Below are 25300 nucleotides of genomic sequence, written 5' to 3'. Positions count from 1 at the left end.
CGTATGTGAAATTGCATCCAACAGTTGCTGAAAGCGTTTAAACTTTCGCAAACAGACCAGTCTAAAGACTGGGTGTAACAGAGTCTGAGCAGGAGGGTGCCCTGGGCAGGACCCCGGTGGTGGTGGTGGGGCTCGCCGTCTAACCGAGCCCCGAGCTGTCTGGGCAACGTGAGACCAGCGCCCCTCGGGAGCAGGGACTGGAGACATAGCGCTGGAGCCTCGGAGAGCGTCAGTCACGGCGTTCCCCTCATCCTGTTTTGAGCGATGTTAGGTCCCACCAGGGCTTCTCCTCCAGCCCCTGAAGTCAGCTGCTCTTGCAATTCCAGCTTCCAGAAACCTGGGTTTTGCCTGGGGCCAGACCCTGGAGCTCCAAAGGCTAAGCATGAGTTTGTCCTGTCCGGTCCTGGGGTCCCCACAGCCTGAGGGCCCTGCCTCGGGCCTGAAGACATCAGGGGCCCTGGGGCCCGGGCGCTACTGGGCCCTCGTGCCCATGGGGCCGAGCTTAGTGAGACGGAGAGCCACCCAGAGACCGAAGGTGGACATGCTACTCCCCGGGGACCCAGGTACTTTGGTGGGCGTGAACCCTGTCAGTGATGGAGTAAATGTGCCCGGGAGTCTGAGCCCAGGACAAGAGAGCCTGCCCCTGTCCCGGGACAGCAGAAGTTGTTCTCGGCCGGTGGGACACCCGGCCTGGACGTTGCTTCCTGCTAATGATGTCGCCCGTGAGCAAAGTCACTCAACTTCCCTGTGCCTTGCCCCGCCCCCACGCGCACATGCTCAGTGGTGCGTGCACCAGCCGGGTGCACCGGTCTGCACACGCAGGAGGCTCCAGCGGAGGGAAGTGCCTGCCTTCTGCGTCAGTCTCAGACATTTCCGCATGCCAAACAGCATTCATCTTGTAATCAGTGCTATCTTAAAATTTTGGCAGCCCTTTCTCTTAACGGTACACAAAGCAATGTCTTCTAATCAGTGTTATCTTAGATTTACTTAAGTTTTTTTCTTTTTAATTTATTTATTTGAGAGAGAGAGCACGAGCAGGGTGAGGGGCAGAGGGAGAGGCGGACTTCCCACTGAGCAGGGAGCCCGATGCGGGGCTCGATCTTGGGCTTCCGGGACCATGACCTGAGCCGAAGGCAGACGCTTCACTGACTGAGCCACTCAGGTGCCCCTTATCTTAGATTTACTGACACACGGGGAGGCTGGTGTTGAGAATTCTGTACCAATGTCAGCCTGATAGGGCTGCTCTCCCCAGCTCCTCAGATGTAATTCGCCCAATTAAAAAAAAAAAAAAAAACAAGCAAAAAAAGTTTTTTTTCTGAGTCAGAAATAAAAAAAATGATTTGGCTATAAACTTATCCTGAGTTCCTAAGACTTCAGCCAAATTACATCAGAGTGCGGCTTTACGGGCCCGGATGAGCCAGGACCACAGAAGGGAGCCAGCTGATGTCGATCCTGACCTCCGCCCCTCACCCCACAGCACCCACCCTGCGGAGGTGGTTTCACTCATGCTGTTGTCCGCCCGGGGCTCCAACTCGTCCCTGGTGCTGGCCGACTCCGGCAGTCACCTGTCTCAGGACGGCCTCCGGTGGCAGCCCCACCTCTAGTCCACCCTCTGAAGGGTGTTGTGTCCTTGTCTGTGTCCTACCTCCTTTTACTTGTCAGCTTTTCCGCCCTCCCCTTCTGGGCTTCCTGTGGAAGGCAGAGCCTTGTGCCCATTTTTGTGTCCAGATCTAGCATGGGGTGTGAGAACCAGGAGCTCCCGTGGCCTACACACGGGAGGCCCAGTCCGCGGGTCATCCTCTCCACGCCCTGGATAGCTCCGCTCTCAGCGGACTGGCCTCTTCCCTCAGTGCCCCTATGCAGAAGCATCATTGACCCACTGAACTTCCCCCTTCTTCCTGTGCCTCAGCAGAGGGAGAGCAGGGGTGGGGGGGGGATGTGGGATTGGCCCCCCTCTGGCTACCTGTGCAAAAACAAGAGGACAGACAATTCAAAACTCAGTTTTAACTGGACTTCATTGGTGGTTTGGCTTTGTTCCCAGAATAGAGCTGAGAGCCTCTGGGATTCTTCTTTGGTGAATGGTTGGTCATTAGGAGAAAATGAATTACCAGGAGTACGAAGTACCAGATTTAGCAGAGGTTTACAAAATGCAAAACGCCAGCAGTCCTGAGTTAGGATAAGTCCGCACGAACAGGGGTGTTTTGGCTAACCTGCATCCAACAGGAAGGCAGACGTCTCCGGCTGAGGCATCCCTCCCTGAGGCTAGATTCTGGTGACTTCCAAGGAAGGAAGACCACGTTCCAGGCTGGACTGCTTGCCGCAAGTTCAGCTGGGCCCACAGTCTCCGTCTCACCCATCGTCGTCCTGCAGCCTGGCCAGCACCGCATCCTCTGGGACAGGTGCGCCCTTGAGCTGTGCTGGGACCCACTGGACCGACTCCGAGAAGTCCAGACGAGCCAGCGGGCCCCCTCCTCTGCCTTGTGGCCCAAGAGCGGCAGGACTGGACTAAGGCCAGGCCTCTCAGAGGGAGACCTGCCCCAGTCTTGCAGGACCAGTGGTAGAAAAGAGGTGTGAGGAGCAGCCAACAGCCCTCTCCCTGAGAAGGATCTCTACAAATCAGGTTCTGGGAGTCTCCCACATAAACTTGGAGTTTAGGACACTAGTTCTAACCCTGGCTGCCCATCGGCATCCTCTAAGCAGCACTGAAAATGCATGGGTGTCGCCCCCTCCGTTCCGTCAGTCCCGTACTTGTGGTGGGGGGCCCAGTGGACTCCAGACGAGCAGCCGTGAAAGCATAAAGGTGACCCTAGCTCTTCCTGGTTACCATGGAGAGCAAAGAGGCTCACGTCAGCGAAGAAACAGGTGCGCATCCTCGTCTTCCCAGGGTTCTGGTGTGGGAACCCAGGGGGGCCCTTCAGGTGGGTCTCTTGTTCCTAAATGTGGTTGCTCTATTTCCAAGAAGTCCTCCAGAGCCAAGTCATGAGCTTTCTGCACCCACCTCCAGAAACCCAGGCCATTCCCCCATCGCACATGGTTCTGAATGCTCACCCCGTGACGCAGGGGGACCCCGGATAAGGAACATACTTTGGAACAAGGAGCTTGCTACCACTTGCTAGTTCTGTGACCCCAGGTGACTCTTTGAGCCTCCATTTTCTGTTATGCAAAACTACTGCCTCCTTTATAGGGCTGACGGAGAAGCAAAATACATCAAAACACTAACAGGGGCGCCTGGGGGGCTCAGTCGGTGAAGGGTCTGCCTTGGGCTCAGGTCACGATCTCAGAGTCGGGCTCCCTGCTCAGTGGGGAGTCTGCTTCTCCCTCTGCCTCTCCCTCTGTGCCCCCCCGGCCCCGGCTTGTGCTCTGTCTCTGTCTCTCTCTCTCTGACAAAATAAATAAATAAAATAAGGAAACCACTAACAAATGGAAATGACAGAAAAATAAATCATCCCCTTAAACTGTTTCCACTGGCAATTTAAAACGATGTAACGATCCATACTAATGTTTAAGAAAAATTGTTTTCGGTTATTTTAATCACGCAAACACACCCCCAGCCCCACCCCCAGCAAGGCACCAGCTGGAACCCTTTTTGTAACAAGGTGTGGCAGAAAGATAACGAAAAGGTAGGTGAAAGCAGGATGTTAGCAACTTGAAAGACGTAGGGCTGTTTGGATTTCCCGGGAGACACTTCAGGCCTAAGGGAGAGTGACTGGAATGAAGACAAACACAAATCTGCTGGTGTAATTGCCTGATGCCTTGAGGGTAGAATGAGCCACTGAAGCCTCTGCTCAATGCCTTCTGCGGCCTCCAACAGAAGTCAGGAGTCCCCTTTGCTAACACCAGCCTCTTCCTTCCTCTGGTGAGGGTGGTGGTCCTGTGAGTTCTCATGAATTCCCAATAGTCTGTTCATCTCCCCAAGAGGAGGTGCATGTCAGGCATGACAGGCGGGGCTTTTGTTGTTTTTTGTTTTTTTAACTCTACACCAAACGTGGGACTCAACCTACGACCCTGAGATCAAGAGTGGCATGCTCCACTGGCTGAGCCAGCCAGGCGCCCCTGGCTTTATTCTTTTTTAAAGACACATTTATTAGCTGCTCACTCTGCTAGGCATTTTACAATGTAATATTCACAACAACTGTCTTCGTTCCCATTTTACAGACGAGAGAAACTGAAGCCCAGGAAGGTCCAGTCACGTGCCAGGAAGCTGTAATTCATATACCAGCTCCCATATTCCTCACCACTTTGGGCAGATTTAGAAAACTTATCACATTATGAAATTATCAAACTTTAGGGAAACTTTAAAAAGAAAAAATACTATCAGATTAAAAGGGTCCTTTGGGAAAAGTTAAGAGTTCTTATATTTGGAAAGTATTGTGATCTCATTCTCCTTCTGCCCCCTTATCCAATATGCAGAACAGTTGGAGGCCGTAGTTCAAACATTTGGAAGTAAAATGTTCTTAGTGTTAGGAATATGTCCCATGGCATGAAAGATGCTGTCCCTTTACTAAGGTTTTTTTGAGGACCTAGCTTCCAGTGGTCAGAGGAATCTTGACCATTGAGAATACAGTGGCCTGAAGCCAGGATGCATGTCTTGGTCTCTCTCTGCCCCTCCCCTGTGTGACTTCGGGCAACTCACCATCCCCCCCCCACCCATTTCCCCTCCACATAGATGATAATCCAGTCCTCCCTACCAGGGCAAGCGCAGACTTTGCAAGCAGCATTAGGGTAAATGATGTATGTCAAAACCAGCTCAACGTTGGCAGTTCCGTATCATTCAGCCGAACATATCCAGTATCAGCTATTTATCCTAACAGCTCTACGAGCTAGTACTGCTAATAAAACCCATCTTATAGATTATGGAGCTGAGGCTTAACTGTCCAAAGATTGTCACACCTGGGTCCGACTCCAAAGTCCATGCTTTTTCCATTTGTGTGATGAGTTGTGAAGTAAGATACCCAGTATTGGTATTTTCTGACAATAATTACTGGATATCAATTACTGCGACAATGCTCGGTTTGAGTATGAATTTCCTTACCATCCAGCCCTTTCTCTCTTACTTAAAATTTCCTTCCTCAACGACCAGACACTACGGTATGGTCCCATGGGAAACTACATATTTCTCCGCATAAGTCATCCTCGAAGAACTGGGTGAAATTTTAACCAACACGAATTTCTTCTTTGGGGATAAAAGCCAGGTTTGTTTGTTTTCTTTCCTTTTTAAAGACTTATTTGGAGGCAGAACTCAGCAGGCTGATTTTTAGAAGGTGGCGACCCGCTCCGCTCGCAGCCGAGCCCCGAGGGCCCCGGGCGGGGCGCAGGGGGCCCAGGAGACACCACGCTGACCCGGAGGCCCTGTCTCTGCCGCTCCGAGCTCCCAGAGGGCGAGACCTCACCTCTGCACCATCTGCGTTCCGGACCTGAACCACCACACACACCCCAACCGTGGCAGGCGGAGAGGTGCACGGCTAGGCGTCGCTGGGCTGCTGGGCGGCGGGAAGGACCCGCTCCCCGCACCGCGGGGCCGGGCACGGAACCTCTCCCACCCGCGGAGCCGCCAGACCCTCACCGGCAGACATGCCCCGCCCCGACCGAGACTCCGCCCACCACGGGCCCGCCCCGACCGAGACCCCGCCCACCGCGGCCACGCCCGACAGACAGGCCGCGCCCCGACCGAGACTCCTCCCACCACGGGCCCTCCCCGACCGTGACTCCTCCCATTGTGGCCCCGCCCCGGCTGAGACTCCGCCCACTTCGGCACGCTCCGACAGACAGGCCCCGCCCGCTCGCGACCCTACCCCGACAGAGAGGCTCCGCCCTGGCCGGGAGGCCCCGCCCCTCCTCGGCCCCGCCCCCGCAAGCGCCCAGCACACCCGCGCAGGTTCCGATTTGGTCTCGTCCGCCGTCGCGGCCTGCCGGGGGTTGACCTTTGCCCTGAGGTCGCCCCGCCTCGTCTCCCCTCGCGGCGCCGTAGTACGTCAGGCGCGCTGCGCTGGGGCCAAGATGGCGGCGCCCGTGTGCTGCCGGGGGCTCGGGCTCCGAGTGAGTGGGCGACGCTGGCGGGGTCCCCGGTCTGTGGTGGGGGCCTTAGTCGCCGTCTCACATCCCCCTCTTCTCACAGGTGCTCTCCTGGAGCCGAGAGCTGCCGTTCTCCTGGCGCGCTCTTCATACGTCCGCGGTCTGCGCCAAGGTGAGCGCGGCTGTGCCCAGGGGGCCCGGGGGTCCTGGGGGCGGGGGTCCGGGGAGCGGAGAACGGAGGGCGGGGGACCCGAGGGCCCGGGGCGGAGGGGCCGGGGCGCGGGGGTGGGGCACCGCAGCTTGGGTCGGTGGGCGCGCAGAGTCACGGCCCCTCTCTGCTCCCAGAACCGGGCGGCCCGAGTCAGAGTGGGCAAGGGGGACAAGCCGGTGACGTACGAGCAGGCGCACGCGCCGCACTACATCGCCCACCGCAAGGGCTGGCTGTCGCTGCACACAGGTGAGGGGCCGCGGGGCGGGGGCCGCGGGTGACGTTCTCAGCCGTGGCTGTCACGCAGCACCAGGTAAACACGTGCGGAGGCTGACTCATCCTCCTCATTCGGAGGCTCCATGCTCAGATTTCGTGCCCCCGAGTCGCCGGGGACGTGGGCACAGCGGGCACCGCGCCCGCACCTTCCCTGCTTCATGCCGCTCGTGCTGTACACAGGTGTTCTCTTCGAGACCCATTAGTGCCCCCTGCTTAGTGCTGTGCTTTTTGTGGGGGACTTCGCTGCCTTAAAATAGCCCTGATGCTGAAGTGTGAAGCCCAAGAAGGGTGTGAGATACACTGGGGAGAAAATGCGCATGTGAGGTAAGCTTCCGTCAGGCACCAGTTATGGTGCTGTTGGCAGAGTTCAGTGTTAATGGGTCATGTGTATGAAACAAGGGGTCTTTAAGCAGAAACACACACGAAACAAGGTTATGTATTGATGTGTCTTAACCAAGGGCAGAAACCAAACCCCTTATATCCCCTAGGAGCAAGGGTTCAGTGTTCCCTAACTCATTGCTCATGGTGACCTTATAGAACATAACTACCGGGAACTAATGAGAATCAGCTGTGTTTTGTTCAGTATGAGGCTTCTCAACTTGGGTGTTTTGAGATCCGTCTGTCTAGAGAACTTAAAATACAGATTCCTGTCCCCCACCCTTTTCAGGTCCTGGTTCTAAGGGCTGGGGCTGGGTGTGGAAGTCTGGGGCTGGGTGTTGAGACTCTTTTTTTTTTTTTTAAGACTTTTATTTATTTGAGAGAGAAGAGAAAGAGAGCATGAGAGGGGGGAGGGTCGGAGGGAGAAGCAGACTCCCCGCCGAGCAGGGAGCCCGATGCGGACCCGATCCCAGGACTCTTAAGATCATGACCTGAGCTGAAAGCAGTCACTTAACCAACTGAGCCACCCAGACGCCCGGGTGTGGAGACTCCAGGCATACTGTACAAGGTGTAGGAGTTTCAGGATCTGGGGACCTGGGGCTGGGTTTGGAGGTCTGGGGATGGATGTGGAGACTCTTCACGCATACTGTTGGAGGTGTAGGAGTTTTAGGATTTACACTGAGAATCCACTGATAGAGGCCATGGCCCTGGCTGGTGAGAGAGCTCATGTCCCCAGTCTCAGAAGTAGCTGGTGGCCTCATCTCTCTGGGCCAAGGGATGGCCAGCGCCTCTATAAATGTCCAGAAAGAGTGGGAAAGGTCTAGACAGGAAAGGATCATCTGAGTTTTGTGTCCTGCTAAGGTCTCAATCTTCCCTTTTGCAAAACCAGGATAACTGATAACACCTACATCACAGGATTTGTTTGCAAATGTAATGAAATAATGTACTTTGAACTTCAAAGTGTTGTTATTTTTATTCCACTTGTAGAAGAAGAGAGAAGAAGCCAGGGTGGGGGTGGAATTGAGTGCCCAGTGCTCTTGGATGTTACCTCTGGAGTTTCTGCTGAGTCTTCGAGGTGCCCTTCTCCTTTCAGGTAACCTGGATGGGGAGGATCATGCTGCAGAGCGAACAGTGGAGGATGTTTTCCTCCGAAAGTTCATGCTGGGCACCTTCCCAGGGTGTCTGGCCGACCAACTCATCCTAAAGCGCCGGGCTAACCAGTTGGAGATCTGTGCCCTGGTCCTGAGGCAGCTGCCTGCACACAAGTTCTACTTCCTGGTGGGCTACAGTGAGACTCTGCTGTCCCACTTTTACAAATGTCCCGTCCGTCTGCACCTCCAGACTGTGCCCTCCAAGGTCGTGTATAAGTACATCTAAGACAGTCCCCTTTTCTGCATCAGGCTCTAGCCTGCGAAGGACAGAACCGTGTGGGAAAGGAGTGAAGTAGAAATGGGGAAATACATCGCCTCACTGTCTCGAGGATTCCTTTTCAAAGCTGCTGTTGAATAAATAGACCTTCCGTGTTGTCTTGCCTCTTGGTGTGTCTTTCCTCCTTAGAGAAGAGAACGAGAGTAGGGTTTCTTTGAGGATGCTCCAAGGCTCCCCAAAAGGCTGCCAGTTGTTTGAGGCTTGGGTAATAGCTACAGTGCAATGAGTCTCTTGTCACTTTACCAGGAACTTTACCTGGAGTTCTTTGTTGTCTCTCAAAGTGGAAAAATCCATTTTTGGTCATTATAAAGTAACATTAATTTTTTAAAATTTTAAACAGTGTGGACATGTGTCAAGTCAACCATGAAAGTTTCTTGTAGTTCTTCCACAGAGAGAACAACTGTGAACAGTTTTATTTCCAGATGTACTTTTTCCCTCCAGATACTTGTTGCTTATTCAATAAGCTTTCAGTTGAGCACCTACTCTGTGCCACAGGTTCTTCTGAGTGCTTGGAATCCATCAATGGACAAAACATTCTGTTCCAAGATCCCTGGCTTCATGACACTTGTATCCCCGTGGAGGTCGGCAGGGAGGGTTAGGCAGCCCTGAGGACTCCCAGCAGGTGAGCTCAGTGCAGGAGAGCGGTTCAGGAGGTAGCATCTGCAAGAGCTGCACGTGGTGCTGGGCGGTGGGGAAGGGATTGCTGACCAACTTCACTGTGACACTGACCTTGACCCTCACCTTGACTATGACCCTGTTACACTTAACCCTGAACCTCAACCTCATACACCCTAATCCCAATCCTGGCCTTGACTTTTTTTTTTTTTTTTTAATTTTTTTATTGTTATGTTAATCCCCATACATTACATCATTAGTTTTAGATATAGTGTTCCATGATTCATTGTTTGTGCATAACACCCAGTGCTCCATGCAGAACGTGCCCTCCTCAATACCCATCACCAGGCTAACCCATCCTCCCACCCCCCTCCCCTCTAGAACCCTCAGTTTGTTTTTCAGAGTCCATAGTCTCTCATGGTTCGTCTCCCCCTCCGATTTCCCCCCCTTCATTCTTCCCCTCCTGCTACATTCTTCTTCTTCTTTTTTTCTTTCTTAACATATATTGCATTATTTGTTTCAGAGGTACAGATCTGAGATTCAACAGTCCTGCACAATTCACAGCGCTTACCAGAACACATACCCTCCCCAGTGTCCATCACCCAGTCACCCCATCCCTCCCACCCCACCCCCCACTCCAGCAACCCTCAGTTTGTTTCCTGAGATTAAGAATTCCTCATATCAGTGAGGTCATATGATACATGTCTTTCTCTGTTTGACTTATTTCGCTCAGCATAATACCCTCCAGTTCCATCCACGTCATTGCAAATGGCAAGATCTTATTCCTTTTTATGGCTGCATAATATTCCATTGTATATATATACCACATCTTCTTTATCCATTCATCTGTTGATGGACATCTTGGCTCTTTCCACAGTTTGGCTATTGTGGACATTGCTGCTATAAACATCGGGGTGCACGTAGCCTTTCGGGTCCCTACTTTTGTATCTTTGGGGTAAATACCCAGTAGTGCAATTGCTGGATCATATGGTAGCTCTATTTTCAACTTTTTGAGGAACCTCCATACTGTTTTCCAGAGTGGTTGCACCAGCTTGCATTCCCACCAACAGTGTAGGAGGGTTCCCCTTTCTCCGCATCCCCGCCAACATCTGTCATTTCCTGACTTGTTAATTTTAGCCATTCTGACTGGTGTGAGGTGGTATCTCATTGAGGTTTTGATTTGGATTTCCCTGATGCTGAGCGATATTGAACACTTTTTCATGTGTCTGTTGGCCATTTGGATGTCTTCTTTGGAAAAATGTCTGTTCATGTCTTCTGCCCATTTCTTGATTGGATTCTTTGTTCTTTTGGTGTTGAGTTTGATGAGTTCTTTATAGATTTTGGATACTAGCCCTTTATCTGATATGTCATTTGCAAATATCTTCTCCCATTCTGTCAGTTGTCTTTTGGTTTTGTTGACTGTTTCCTTTGCTTTGCAAAAGCTTTTTATCTTGATGAAGTCCCAATAGTTCATTTTTGCCCTTGCTTCCCTTGCCTTTGGCGATGTTTCTAGGAAGAAGTTGCTGTGGCTGAGGTCGAAGAGGTTGCTGCCTGTGTTCTCCTTTAGGATTTTGATGGACTCCTGTCTCACATTGAGGTCTTTCAACCATTTGGAGTCTATTTTTGTGTGTGGTGTAAGGAAATGGTCCAGTTTCATTCTTCTGCATGTGGCTGTCCAATTTTCCCAACACCATTTGTTGAAGAGACTGTCTTTTTTCTGGCCTTGACTTTTTACCCTGACTCTGATTCTACCCTAGGCTCTACCCTCACTCTAACAGTAATCTCTCCCTAATCCTACCCGCAACTTGACCTTCACTCAACCTCACTCTTACCTGAGGGTCTCACCCGGACCCTCCCCTGATCATGTCTGACTCTGACACTGTTGTTGACTACATCCCTCACATAACCCTGATTTTCAGTCAGAACTTCACTCTGAAAAGATCCAAATGCTATCTGACCCGTATCACCACCCTGACCACGACCTTATCCGAACTCCAACCCTGAGGCTTGCTTTGACTCTGACCATAATCCTCACCCAGACTCTTATCATGACCTTGACCATAAAACTCACAGTCATCTAAATTTGACCCTCGCCCTGATCTTCCCTTATTGATAAACCAGACTCTGACCTTGACCCCAAAACCCAACTGTCACCCAGACTCTGTCCCTCACACAGATCTGAGCCTACTCTTAACTCTGGTCTTGACCCTGATTCTAACACTCGGACAACCCTGGATTGATGGGACTGATTGTCATTCGGGCCCTGAGACGCCCTCACACCTTGCTGACAAAACTCAACCTTAACCTGACCCTTCCGACCTTCGCTCTTGCACTGACCCTGACCCTGGACGTCATGTGAATTTGACTCTCACCCTCTTCTCAATTCTCACCCTTACACTGACCTTCACCCTTCCACTAACAGTGATCTGACTGAACCTCTGCTGGACTTGATCGTGTTCCTGACCCTCATGATCCTGATCCACCCACATACTGATCATGAAACTTCACTTAACCTTGACCTCGACCCTGAACCTTATTCAGATCCTTAACTGACACAGGCCCTTATCCTGTCCTCGACTATGACCTGATGCACAGCCTTGCCTTGATATTCACCCTATAGACTTACCCAGATCTTGACCCTGATCCATTTTTTTAATTGAATATATATATATTTATAAATATAATATATATTTGACATATAACATTGTGTAAATTTAAGGTGTACATGTTGATACATTTATGTATCTTAATACATTATATATCATAATATGATTGCAACAATTAGCACCTCTATCATATTACATAATTACTCTGTCTTTTTAGTCATTAGAATAATTAAGTTCTGGGTTCCTAGCAAGTTTGTTGATTATAATACAGTATTGTTGTCTGTGCTCACTATTCGTTATAAATTTGTACCCTTAGGCAACATCTGCCCTGTCCCCTCCACTCCCCAACCCCTGGTAACCACCATTTTGCTCTCTGTTTTTGCGAGTTTGGCTTTTTTAGATTACACGTATAAGTGATGTTCTACAGTATTTGTCTTTCTCTGTCTGACTTATTTCACTTAGCATAATTTCCACAAGGTCCAGCATGTTGTTGCAAATGGCAGGATGTCCTCTTTTCTCATGGCTGTATAATATTCCATTGTATTTATATACCACATCTTCTTTATCCATTCATTTGTTGATGGGCAGTTATTGGCTATTGTGAACAATGCTGCAGTAAACATAGGAGTGCATATCTCTCTTCAAAATCCTCTTTTTATTTCCTTTGTGTGTATACCCAGAAGTGGAATCACACTGGATCATTGTTGGGTCTATTTTTAATTTTTGAGAAGCCTTCATATTGTTTTCCATTGTGGTTGAATCAATGTACATGCACACCAACAGTATGAAAGAGTTCCATTTTCTCCAGACCCTTGCCAGCAATTTTTATCTCTTGTCTTCTTGATAATAGGCCTTCTGACCGGTGTGAGGTGATACCTCATTGTGGTTTTGATGTGCATTTCCCTGATGATGAGTGATGATGAGCATCTTTTCATGTGTCTGTTGGCCGTTGGGATGTGTTCTTTGGAGAAAGATCTCGTTCTACCCATTTTTCAGTCAGATTGTTTGTTTTTGAATTTGAGTTGTATGAGTTCTTTATATATTTCCAGCATTAACTCCTTATCCAATGTATGGCTTGCAAAAATTTTCTTCCATTCTGTAGAGTGCTTTTTCGTCTTGTTAATGGTCCCTTTTGCTGTGCAGAAGGTTTTAAGTTTCCTGGAGCCCCATTTGTTCATTTTCACTTTTGTCTTTGGTGCTGCTGGTGTCCTATTCAAGGAATCATTGCCAAAACCAGTGTTAAGGAGCTTCTTCCCTACATTTACTTCTAGGAGTTTTATAGTACCAGGTCCTTCTGCTTCAGTCTTTAATCTATTTGAGTGAATTTTTGTGACTGATGTAGGATAGGGGTCTAATTTCATTGCATGTTCTCATCCAGTTTTCCCCACCTCACTTGTTGACAATCCTGTCCTTTCCCCATTGCGTGTTCTTGGCTTCCTTGTTGAATATTTTTTTGACTGTATACGCAGGGGTTCACTTCTGTGCCTTCTATTTTGTTCCATTGGTCTATGTGTTTATTTTTGTCTGTCTATGCAGTACTGTTTTTATTCCTGAAGCTTTGTAGTATAGTTTGAAGTCAGGAAGTGTGATGATATCTCTGGCTTTGTTCTTTTTTCCTCAAGAAGGACATTTTAAACAATATAAATTCTGATCCATGAACACAGGATGTCTTTCCATTTGTTTGTCTTTCCATTTCTTTGATTTCTTTCAGCAAAGTCTTCTAGTTCACTGTACAGACTTTCACATCCTTGGTAAAATTTATTCCTAATATTTAATTGTTTTTGATGCTATTGTGAATGGGTAGTTTTTTAAATTTCTTTTTCAGATGTTTCGTTCTTAGTGTATAGGAATGTAAATGATTTCTGTAAGTTGATTCTGTATCCTGCAACTTGACTGAGCTCTAACAGCCTTTTAGATTTTCTATATACAGAATCATATTATCTGCAAACAGTGACAGATTCACTTCTTACTTCCTGATTTGGATGCCTGTCATTTCTTTGTCCTGCCTAATTGCTTTAGCCAGGACTTCTAATACCAAACTGAATAAGAGTGGTGTGTGTGGGCATCCACATCTTGTTCCTGCTCCTTGAGGAAAAACTCAATTTTTCACCAGCGAGTATACTGTTAGCCATGGGCTCATAACGTATGGTCTCTAATGTATTGAGGTACGTTCCTTCTACACCCGATCTGCTGAGGGTTTTTATGAAATGATGTATTTTGTCAAATGCTTTTTCTGCATCTATTCACATGATCATGTGATTTTTTTCCTTTACGTTTTATTAATGTGATGGATCACATTTATTGCTTTGTGTATGTTTAATGATCCTTGCATTCCAGGGATAAATCCTACTTGCTCATGATGTATAATCTTTTTTATGTGTTCTAGAATTCAGTTTGCTAATTTGTTGAGAGTTTTTGCATCTGGATTCATCAGAGATATTGGTCTGTAGGTTTCTTTTCTTGTGGAGTGCTTCTCTGGCTTTGGTATCAGGGCAATGCCAGCCTCACAAGGTGATTTTGGAAGTATTCCCTCCTCGTCAGTTTTTTGGAAGAGTTTGAGAATTGGTTTTAATTCTTCTTTGACTGTCTGGTAGAATCTCCAGTGAAGGTGTCTGGTCCTGGGGCAGGTTTCTGTGTTGGGAAGTTTTTGATTCCTGATGCAATCTCTTTAGTGTCTATTGGTCTCTTCAGATTTTTTATTTCTTCCTGATTCAGTTTGGTAGGTTGCTTGTTTCTAGGAATGGATCTGTTTCTTCTAAGTTATCTGAGTTTTTGGCTTGTAATTGTTTAGTCTCACAATCCTGTTTTTCTGCAGTCTCAGTTGTAATGTCTTTTTCTTTTCTATTCTTTTAAAAAATATTTTATTTATTTATTTGAGAGAGAGAGAGCGCACAAGCAGGGGGAGGAACAGAAGGAGAGGGAGAGAGACAAGCAGACTCCGTGCTGAGCAGGGAACCCGACGTGGGACTTGATCCCAGGACCCCGAGATCAGGATCTGAGCCGAAGGCAGACGCTTAACTGACTAAGTCATCCAGGTGCCCCTAATGTCTCCTTTTCACTCTTAATTTTATTTGAGTCTTTTCATTTTTTTTCTTAGTCTAGCTAAAGGTTTGTTGATTTTGTTTATCTTATTCATAGAACCAGTTCTCAGTTTCATCAATCCTTTCTGTTGTTTTTATCATTCCTATTTCATTTATTTTTGTTCTGGGCTTTATTGTTTCCTTCCTTCTGCTAAATTGGGCTTAATTTGTTGTTGTTGTTGCTGTTTTTTCTAGTTCCTTGAGGTGTAAAGATAGGTTGATTATTTGAGGTCTTTCCAATTAATATATGCACTTATCAGTTTAAACTTTCAGAGCTGCTTTTGCTGCCTTCTGTAAGTTTTTTTTTAATTCTTTTTTTTTTTTTAAAGATTTTATTTATTTATTTGAGAGAGAGAATGAGAGGGGGGAGGGACAGAGGGAGAAGCAGGCTCCCCGCTGAGCAGGGAGCCTGATGCAGGACTTGATCCCAGGACCCTGGGATCATGACCTGAGCCGAAGGCAGACACTTAACCAACAGAGCCACCCAGGCGCCCTTTCTGTAAGTTTTGATATGTTGTCTTTCCATTTTCATTTCTTTTGAGGTAATTTTTTATTTTCCTTTTGATTTCTTCACTGACCCATTGATTGCTCAGAAGTGTGTTGTTTAGTTTCCACATATTAGTGGATTTTCTAGCTTTCCTTTTACTGATTTCTAGTTCCATACCATTGTGGTCAGAAGCTAAGATTTGTTGTGTGTCCTATCGTGCGGTCCTTTCTGGAGAAAGTCCCATGTGCACTTGAGGAGAATGCGTGTTCTGCTGCCGTTGGTTCTCGTGTTTTAATCCATGGAACCACTCGGCCTATTGATTGGTGAATTCAATTTTTAATATTTAGACTGATTATTGATATGGAAGAACTCAATCCTGCTACCTTATGTCTTGCCCTCTGATTGTTTTGTAGCTCCTTTGTTATTCCCCCGCTCTGTTTCTGTCTACCTTTGTGAAGTGCTGGTTTTCCACAGTGCGTTTGGTCTCGCCCTTTTCTTGTTTTGTGACCCTAGAGTTTTGCTTTGTTGTTACCATGTGGATTACAAACAACATCTGTTATACAAGATAGTCCTTTTTATGCTGAAAGCACCTTAGTTTCATTCCCTGTAAAGTTTCCACACTTTTACTCTTCCCCTTTAGTTTTGATGTTAAAATGTACCTCTTCTTATGCTGCGAATTCACTGAGAAGTGATAGTGACTTCGGTTATTTTTCATGCTCTTTTCCTTTAGCCTCCAAACTATAATTAAGTGGTTAACATACCCCTGTAATACAGATTTGCCATTTGTAATTGTGTTGTTTGCCTTTGCTAGTGTTTTATGTACTTTCATCTGCATTTATGTCACTAATTAGTGCCTTTTCATTTCAGCTGAAGAACCCCTTTGAGCATTTCCTCCAAGGCTGGTCTAGTGGTGGTGAGCTCCCTCAGCTTTGGTGGGTCTGGCAAAGCCTCTCTTCCTCCTTTCTATCTGAAGGGTAACTTTGCTTCATGAGGTATTCTTGGCTTGCAGTTTTTATCATTTAACACTGAATAGGTCCTTCCACTCTCTCTTGGCCTATGGAGTTTCTTGTGAGAAATCTGCTGATAGCCAAATGGGGAGTCCATTGTAGGTTACTTTCTTTTGTTCCCTGGCTACCTTTAAGATGCTTTCTTTATGATTGGCTTTTGACAGTTTCATTACAATGTCAAATACAATGAATGACCTTCCTTGGAGAAGGTCTTTCTGCTTTGGGGGTGCCCACGCCCCAGTAGGGGCATCCTGCAGTGGGCAGACTCCCAGACATCCACAGGAACATCTCTTGCTGAAACCTGGAAGCAGACAGCAGGGAACACATTCTTCCAATGCCTTTGGTTATTGTCTGGCTCTTTCCCTTCCTCCAACTCCACTGGTCATGGACTCACTCACTCACCACTTTGGCTTTCCACCTGCACTGAGGGGCAGGCTGTCACCAGTGTTGCCCTGGGGAGGGGCCGACTTGAATTCCTTCTCCTCTGACTCCAAGCCCATCTCTACCCTGCTTCAGTGGTGTGCCTGGTTTTCCCCTCAGCTGGCTGGGCTTCCACAAATTCTCCATCTTCAGTGAGTGTTGCCCTGTTTTTTACTTTCGAGTTGTGCTTCCCCCAATCATAGCAAGTCAGGGTGGGGCAGACACATCAGCTTCCTTGGATCTGCAATCCCCTTCACGGTCCTGTCCACCTACTTTCTGATGCACAGGTGCATAGACATCTGGGTGTCCTGGTGTGATGAGCAGAGGCACTTTTGTTTGATTATGAATGTCGAAGTAGTTGTAAATAAAAGGGGAGAGGAAAAAAGGGAAGACTCTTGCAGCGACCATGCTGATGTCACACTTGGCCCTGATCCTGACCCTACACTCACCCTATCCTTGGTCCTGAACATGACCCTTACCTTGTTTGACCTTCACCATGTTACTGACCTTGCAGTGTACCCTTAACCTGATTCTGAATATGGCATTCACCATGATACTGACCCAGAACTGACCCTTACCTTCACTCTGACTCTGATCTTGACTTTGACCTGGAACCCACTCTCATCCTGAACCTGAATTGGACCCAACTCTCACAGTAGTCCGGACCCTAACGTTCAAAGTGAGTCATAATTTGACATTCACTCTGACCATTTACCTAAAACTGACCCTGACATTAACCCTGAAGCACTGATTATGACCCTGACCCTGTTCAACCTGATGCTTACCTTCACACTAACCTTGACCTTCGGAGTGACCTTGACCGTCACCCCCACCCTGATCCTGCACCTAACCTCAACAAGATTCTGACCCTAACCCTCACCTCCACGGTGAATTCATCCCTGCATTTGACCCTCACCTTCACTCGTGCATGGGTTTTCTACGGCTGGCATGATGAACTACCATCAGCGTAGCAGCTTAAAGTAGCTCAGGTGTATTTGTCACAGTTTTGTAGGCCATAAGTCGAAACTAGGTCTTGCTGAGTTAAAACCAAGGTTTCAGCAGAGCCACATTCCTTTCTAGCAGGAAGGGATTGTGAGCCATGGAATGCAGGAGTCATCCACAAGGTGGAAAAGGCCTAGAGAGGGATTCTCCCCTGGAGCCTCCAGACACAGCCCTGCCCACCCACACTAGACTTCTCGGTGGCCCAGCTGTAAGATAATAAGTTTCGGTTGTATTAGGCCACTAAGTTTGTGGAAATTTGTTCAAACTTCAGTAGAAAACTAATACAGTACTCAACCTCTAGGTTAGGGTTAGGGGTTAAGGGTTAGGGTTAGGGGTTAGCTTGGGTTAATTTATTTGCCTTTTAATAAAAGATGTCAGTGCTTAAATAAGACATCTTTTCTTAGACCATTTTACAGTGAGGAAGAGTAAGCATGTATCCCAAAACGTTAGGGAGAAGAACCAAAGGTCCCAAAGCAACACCTGAGTCAAAACATCTTGACATGTATGTTTTATCTTTAAAGTTAATAAGAAGTGTACTTGCTCTGTTGTTCTTCTCACGGATGGATTTGCTCTCCCTTTCATTCTGGTCTTGGCTCAAATGCCACCTTCTCAGAGGGGCTTCCGAATGGGCCTCTCTGAATACGATGGCCCCCTTAGCCCACACTGTTCTCTTTTTAGCCAGCATTCCTTCCTACTGTTGATCCCTTTATTATATCCCATGCTTTTTACAAGCTCCCAGGTAGAACTAGAGCTATACATTTGCACAAAGTAGATAATAAATATTTATTAATTGAACCAGTTTTACTCTGTGATATGTATGGCTTTCTTGTTCATTAAAAATACCAATGTTTTATCCGTGACTTTTTTACCTTTTTCAGAATGTATTTGGAGACATCCATTGTTCCATGAATATACATCTGTCAATGCTGTGGCTTTATTATGTCGCGGTCATCCTATCCTGAGCTGCCGGGAGTGCTCATGACCCATGTATGAAGCTCAGCTTCAAACCTTAGGGGTGAGTTCTGTGAAGGTTCTGGGGGGCACTTGGGGGGCTCTTCCTGCTGCACACCACCATGTCATCTGGGGCCAGAAGTGAAGTGAGCATGCACCTCTTTTGCTCTGCTTTTTCCATCTTCCTCTACCCTCTGTCAGCATGTGGGTTTCCCACCAACCGTATCTCTGCAGACAAACTCTGAGATGGCCTATGGCTTGGGACTCCATTGACCTCACAAAATCTCATTATAACCAGTGTAAGAGGTTTCTGTGACACTGACATGACCTGTCCCAGAATATGCCACATGAAGAGTCCCCTGAGAGCCTGGGAGTCCAGAAAATTTAAATGCGTGATTATGGCTCAAGCTAAAGCCACTCAGGGGGATCATGCTGGAGGCCATCTCAGATCTCAGTCTGGCTCTGTCACCAATTTCCAGTACAATTTAGGTGAGTCACTTAATCTGAGCTTCAGGCTCATCATTTCTAAAATTAGGAAATGTTTTTAGATTCATTTATTCATTCAAGAACTATGTAATGAACTCCTAGTAAGTGCTAGGCAGTCTCCAGACTGATTCTATCTCAGGAATTCTGACTCCCACCCTCCCCGCTCACACTGACTTCCCCCATTTGACACAATGGCTGTTCCATGGGAATTCCGTGGGGCAACATTGGACTAGCAAGTATATTCAGGGTGTGCCCTCACGCCATTTGATGTGGCTGAGGGGCCCTGAGTAATTCCAAACCCAAACCCAAGGTTTTGGCTAATTATTTGCCTTGTGCTGTCTTACTTGCACGAGAAGCAGTGCCTGGATCAGGCCTGCAGTGCAACAGCTGCAGGATGAGGACCTAGCGAGGACCTTGCCCAGGACACTAGCCCCGTGACACTGTGAGGGTGCTCCTAGTCCCCAGTTAAGTCATGCAGTGCAACAAGTGACTCAGGGTGGATGAGGCAAAGTACAGTGCACCAAGAACATGACAAAAACATTTAAATGACAGAATAGTATGTAGGTAAACATACTATACACTATGTAAGTGAAGGGAAAAGTAAACAACGGGGTCAGAAAGAGGAGTGGGAGTTCCAAGAAGCAGGCTGGAGTCGTCAGGGCGTGGGGGCTGTCTCATGGAGGAAGTGACCAGGAGACCTGTCACTGGTTACAACAGTGCAGCATCAGGGTTTGAGCTCTGCCTGACCCGCGACCCCCAGGGGCACTGGGGGCATTCTAGCTGCAGAGGACCTACAGGCTGCAGATCAGCCTGAGCCTAGCCTCCGTGGTATGTCTTCTTTGCTCCCGGGTGTGGCTCTTTCTCTGCCTCTTGAGGCTGTTGATTCTCATTTTGTTTTCCTCTGAGCTGCACTCTTTTGTGTGGGTTCACTACTGTTAGTTGACACAAATTCCTTGTGAAAATAAGTGGACTATAAATCATACTTGTTTCCTAATTAGATCTGAACATATTCAATAGTCACAGCCTTTTCCCAGGCCCTTGGGTCTTCATCTGCTCGCCAACTCTGAGATTTTTTAAAACATCTTATATTTTTAACAGTTTCAAAGAATTAGTTTGTTTTTTAAAAAGTTCAGCAAAGTCACACTTTTAATAATCTATAGAATGATCTGTGAACATTGAATGAGCAGGGTTTTACAGGATGAAGGAGGAATTGGCTTTGTGGCCGGGTTTGCCCTAATGTTTACTCACTGTTGCCCCCGTGTGGCCGCTCCCTAGATAGCACGTGGCAGAATGTGTTCCAACCTGTCAAATTCAAGGGAGAAGAAGATGGAATAGGTTGGTCCCTGGATCCCCTAGCTTCTAAAAACCACCATATAATTTATAAGCCATATTCTAAATCGAGTATATCTTAACTAGATATTAGGGTTAGGTTCAGGGTCAAGGTGCATACATTAATTATGGACAGCTTTTTGTATGTCAGTCATACCTCCATAGTGTTTTTAAGAATATAGTCACCCAAAGCACTGAGCACCTTTCCTGTCACAGTAAATATGTAACTAAACATAACTATTGTTTAACCTTAGCTGAGGACCGGGAGCTGGTCCTACAGGTACTTGGCAGGTAACATCTGTGGCCAGCTGCCCATCTCTCCCCCCGACACCCACACCCAGCTCAGCACATCCTCTGCTCTGCTCAAGGGCAGCCCAGACAGAGAGATCAGGTCCAGGTGTGGCTCCCTCCTGTCAGGCATGGCTTCCTTCCGACAGGTAGAGAAGGTGGCCAGCTCACAGACACACGACATCTTCTTTTGGTTACTTGCTATCTTCCTCCCCTTTTTGTCACTCTGGTCCTTAAACTTCCGCTCCTGTGGGAACCTGGGTTTGCAGGTTTCTGTTGACATTTCAAAGTGTGCAGATCTGTGTTGACTTTGTTCCCTGTCCTTGGGTCAGATATAAAGGCAGGAAAAGTCATCAGACTGCGAAAGCAACAAAAATAAATCTCAAGAGTGCTCTGTGCGCCGTACCTCAGACTTTAAAGAAATGGCAAACTACATACCTCATGTTATACTCATCCAGCTTTAGGGAGTCAGAAAAGCATGCAAAATAAAATTGTACGGAAAGAAATCTCTTTTGTAGTGCCCCCCCCCCCCGCCCTGTCATTTCCTGTCTGGCCAATGCCCAGTCACGCTGACACGTGTAGCCACGCAAGGACACGACTGTGATCAACCTCCTGGAGCATTCCCGGTCCCCCTGCCCCCGCTCTGGCCAACCCTGCATACCCCCCGTCCTCCTGAGCATCCTCTGTAGTGGCACTTGTCACACCATGCTGTCATGTGTTGTCTCTCAGTCTGTCCTTCCTGTAGGAGTAGATCTCTCTCACAGCTGCCTGGCTGGATGACAGGTGAGTGATTGGTTTCAGGATCTTTTGTCCTGGGATAGCAGGTACCCTTCAAAACCCTGATGGGCAGGGTGAGTCTCTGTCCCTCTGTGTGCCCCCAGCCTCGGTGGAGCATAGGGCCCAGGACAAGGGTTTTGAGAGTCCTCCTAGATGAAGTTTGTTCTGTGAAGGTAGATTCCTTCTGATATCGTTAGGTAACCACATAACGTGGCCGTCACTGTGAGGCAGAAAGCACGCTACTGTATTGTGTTCTACTCGCATACCGTGGCTAAAAAAGAGTCAACACACGCTCACACTCACATGTTCACACTTACACCTCCGTTTCTGAGCATCACTACTAAGTAAACTACAGTGAATTCACACTGGGCTGCAGGTATGTAGATGTGCCATTAAAGGTATAAATAGAGGAGGGTGGATATGGAGTTCTGGCTAAAACGATGGAATCCTTGCCTACGGGGGTAAAGAAATTAGTTCTTACCGAGAAAGTGCTACGTTCTAGTCAAAGGAGTGACATGATAATATTACCTTTTAGAACAGGGATCGGCACAGACTTTTCTGTAAAGTCTTCTGTAAAGATTTTCTGTTAGGCGTTGCAATCCACGTGGTCTCTCTGACGATGACTCCACTCTTGCATTGTGGCTTGAAAGCAGCCACAGACCGTCCATAGCTCATGTTCCAGCCACACTTAATTTACAGAATACAGGGGGAGGTCACATTTGGCCCATGGGTGGTAGTTTCCCACACCCCAGATTTGCAACCTGATGGACGGTGGGGGAGAGGGCTCTTATTTTCAAATGGCAGCGTGGGTGTACACTGGGATCTATCCTGACTGACCCCGGCCCCTAAACTTGAAAGGAAAGATGATAGCGAGACTGACCAACAATTAAGGCCTAGGAACTCCCCCGCATTTATCTGAATGCCGCGAGCTTCCCATGAGATGTTTGTCTGTGGTTGAAGTACATGTAGGTATGGTTTTGCTGAATATGTCCCCATTGCCTGGAGGGTACATCTTGCGGGGTATATACCACGCAGACGGTCATCTTGTTCAGGCCAAGACCGTGAACACATTTATGGTTCTTGTGAGTCAGTGGAGGACCTAGCATGTGTGGGCTTCAGGACGAGTTCGATTCAGCCCTCAGCAATGTTATCGAGCCCCTAGCTTCCTGGGCCCTCTGTGGGGCCGGCACTGGCCTCGCCTAGGCCACTTCTGCAGTCGTGATGGAAAAGCCCCTGGCCTGGGTGGTTCACCCCATGCTTTGCTCTGCAGGCCGAGACCCAAGTTTCCTGCCACCTCACTGGCTGGGACCAGGTCACACGCCCATGGATAAGCCAATCCCTGGAGCCAGGGAGTGGGGCCGTGGAGACTGGTACAGGTTGTTAGTTCCTCTGTTGTAACGACTTTTCTCATTGCTGTGGTGGCAACGTCTTCTGTGATGCATCTGTTGATAAAATGAGTGTTGATTTCTGGTAGTGAGTGGGTCCAAGGTGCTGGCTTAGTACCTAGCACCTCAGTCCCGGCACCTCAGTTCTACTCTACTATTCTGCAGACACAATGGCTGAGCATGAGCAAAGTTGATGGAAACTGGTCTGGAATGCACAAGGTAAGGGTGTGTGTGTGCGGGGGGTATGGGGATTGGGGATAATAGCTCTGGCCAACCTGTATCTCCAATTTACCTAGGTTCAAGAAGGTGCGAGGAATCCGTGGTGTTTCACCGTCAATAATTTTGCAGATGAAGAATATGCCTTTTGTATGGAGTATGACAAGGCTTGTTTAAAGTATTTTCCAGTTGGTACAGAAGTCGGGGAGAGCAGCACCCTCCATCTGCTAGGATAGGCGCGAGAGGCTGAGTGCTCTCAAGAAGGTGTCTGGCTTTCGCAGGGCTCACTGTGAGCCTGCACACAGGACTGACGAGGACAGTTAAAGGTTTTGTTCTAAGGGTGGCGTATTGGAAGAATGTGGCGCACCTTGTAATCCTGGGAAGAGGACAGATCTGGAGTCCACTGTGGAGTTACTTCGTGAGAGTGGTGGTGATCTGCAGCATCCGGCTAACGAGATGTCTGTCCTTTATTAAGTTGTGGGTGTGGTTTCTGTGACTTTGTCCTAGTGGCTGGGATTTCCAAGGAGTGGGATTTTTATGTCGGAGTGGGCAAGTCCTGTTCTGCTGCTGAGAAGCGTGCCTCTAGCGGTTGGAGTGTGTATTACAAGTCTATAGGTAAATAGTGGGGTGGTTACCGGGGTTGGCAGGCTATTGTTATTGATGATTTTTATGGGTGGATTCCATAGGATGAGATGTTAGATCTTAAGGATAGGGATCCTCATTAAGTGCCCCTAAAGAGTGCTTTTTCTGAGTTTAATAGTAGATATATTTTTATTACTTCTAATAGCCCTCCTTGTACTTGGTATTCCAATGAGCAGCGCATTACAATGTTGTCTGCATTGTATCCGTGTGTTGATGAGGATTTGAGAATGGAAAATGTTGGCAATGCCTCCACATATTGTACACTGGAACATCCAAATAATAAAATTTTATTTCTGACAACAAAATAGGAAGTATCCTCCTGCGATTCTTAGTTTAAACCGGGGGAGGGGGCCCTCTTTTGGTACTGGTAATGAGTACCATAGTCCTTCCTGGGGAACATTATCAGATTCTATTGGGAACTTGGTCTTTGTTGTTGTGGAAGAATCAGGAGTCGACAAATTATTCGTCTCCTTTTTCATTTTCTATGAACATTTCCACAATATTTGGTTTCACACCTCTACCACTGTGAAATCATCTCAAATTTGGCACCAGCTCACCCTTCTATGCAGAGGGCATGTTTGAACCAAGAAAAAAAAACAGCTTCTGGGTGACTGGGAGACTCTAGGATCAGAATGCTGTTGGTAGGCAGTTACTGTGACCCTAAATTCTGAACAAGCTCCTGATACCCAGACTAAATAGATTTCAGATTTAGACACTTCAGATAGAAATTTTGTGTCCATGATGACAACTGAAGAACATGTGTAATCCCTAAACCTAGCGCTAACCCCTAACTTTAACCCTAAAACCTAACGTGACCCTAAACACCAAACTGGAACCCTGAATCCCAAACCTGAAATTGAACCCCACACCTGAACTCTGAACCAAGCCCTGAATCCAAGCCCTGAACCACGAACCCAAACCCTGAACCCGAACTCTGAGTCATGAGCCCTGAACCCAAACCCCAAATTTGACCTTGAACTGTATCCCCAAGCCCTAAGTCTTAAACCCTAAATCATAAGCCTAAAGCCCTAAACTCTAACTCTAACCAGTACCCTCACCCTCATCCAAAACCCTCACCCTCACCCTGATCCTAAACCCAAACCCTGATCTAGAACCCTGCCCCAAACTTGACCCTGAACTCAGACCCAAACCCTTAACCACACTTTGTTTATGCATTCACCACTGATGGACATTTGCATGGTTTCTACCTTTTGATTATTGTGAACATTGTTCAGGTTGCGGGCTAGGGTTAGGGTCCTGGGTTAGGGTCAGGACCAGGCTTGAGATCAAGTTTGGGTCAGAATCATGTTCAGTCAGGGGCAGGGTCATGTTCAGTGGCACTGTTCGGGTCAGGGACTGTTGTCATTCCATATTGTTTCCAATTAATTGTTCCTTAGCTATTTTTGGACAAGTGTGGGGGATATTGGGCTCCATTCAGCTTGAATTTTCAGAATTTAATGGCTTTAGCTGGACCCAGGGAGCGAGCAGGTGCTTCCACTGAACGCTGAGCTCACCTTGTCCTGCGCTGCCTCCCCCGCCTGCAGAGGGCGCACGACCCCAGCTCCCGCCCGGAGCCCGGCCTGCGCAGCCGCGGGGACAGGAGCCGGACCTCAGGGCCTGATGTGGAGGCTCCTGGGGGCCGTGGGGCCGCGTCCGCGCTGACAGGAGCCCGGCCTCCTCAGGACCCGCTGCGGAGGCTTCTAGAGG

General features: G+C 48.0%; 1 protein-coding gene and 1 long non-coding RNA gene across 2 annotated transcripts; both read left to right on the top strand.

Moving 5' to 3' along the window:
• Positions 1-5857: 5857 nt before the first annotated feature.
• Positions 5858-8399, top strand: MRPS24 (mitochondrial ribosomal protein S24). Its single transcript, XM_032430634.1, has 4 exons — positions 5858-6036; positions 6116-6184; positions 6358-6469; positions 7968-8399. The coding sequence occupies exons 1-4, from the start codon at positions 5998-6000 to the stop codon at positions 8249-8251; spliced, it is 504 nt and encodes a 167-aa protein (XP_032286525.1). The 5' UTR covers positions 5858-5997; the 3' UTR covers positions 8252-8399.
• Positions 8400-18280: 9881 nt separating this feature from the next.
• On the top strand, positions 18281-23885 carry LOC116648572. The gene is made up of 3 exons (XR_004302543.1): positions 18281-18534; positions 22901-22954; positions 23032-23885. It is a non-coding gene; the product is annotated as an uncharacterized LOC116648572 (long non-coding RNA).
• The last annotated feature ends 1415 nt before the right edge of the window (positions 23886-25300 follow it).

Source organism: Phoca vitulina, unplaced genomic scaffold, assembly GCF_004348235.1.
Source record: "Phoca vitulina isolate PV1807 unplaced genomic scaffold, GSC_HSeal_1.0 scaffold44, whole genome shotgun sequence".
Classification (NCBI taxonomy): Eukaryota; Metazoa; Chordata; class Mammalia; order Carnivora; family Phocidae; genus Phoca; species Phoca vitulina.
Note: the sequence above shows the minus strand (reverse complement) of the source record. Positions and strands in the feature narration are given on the sequence as shown.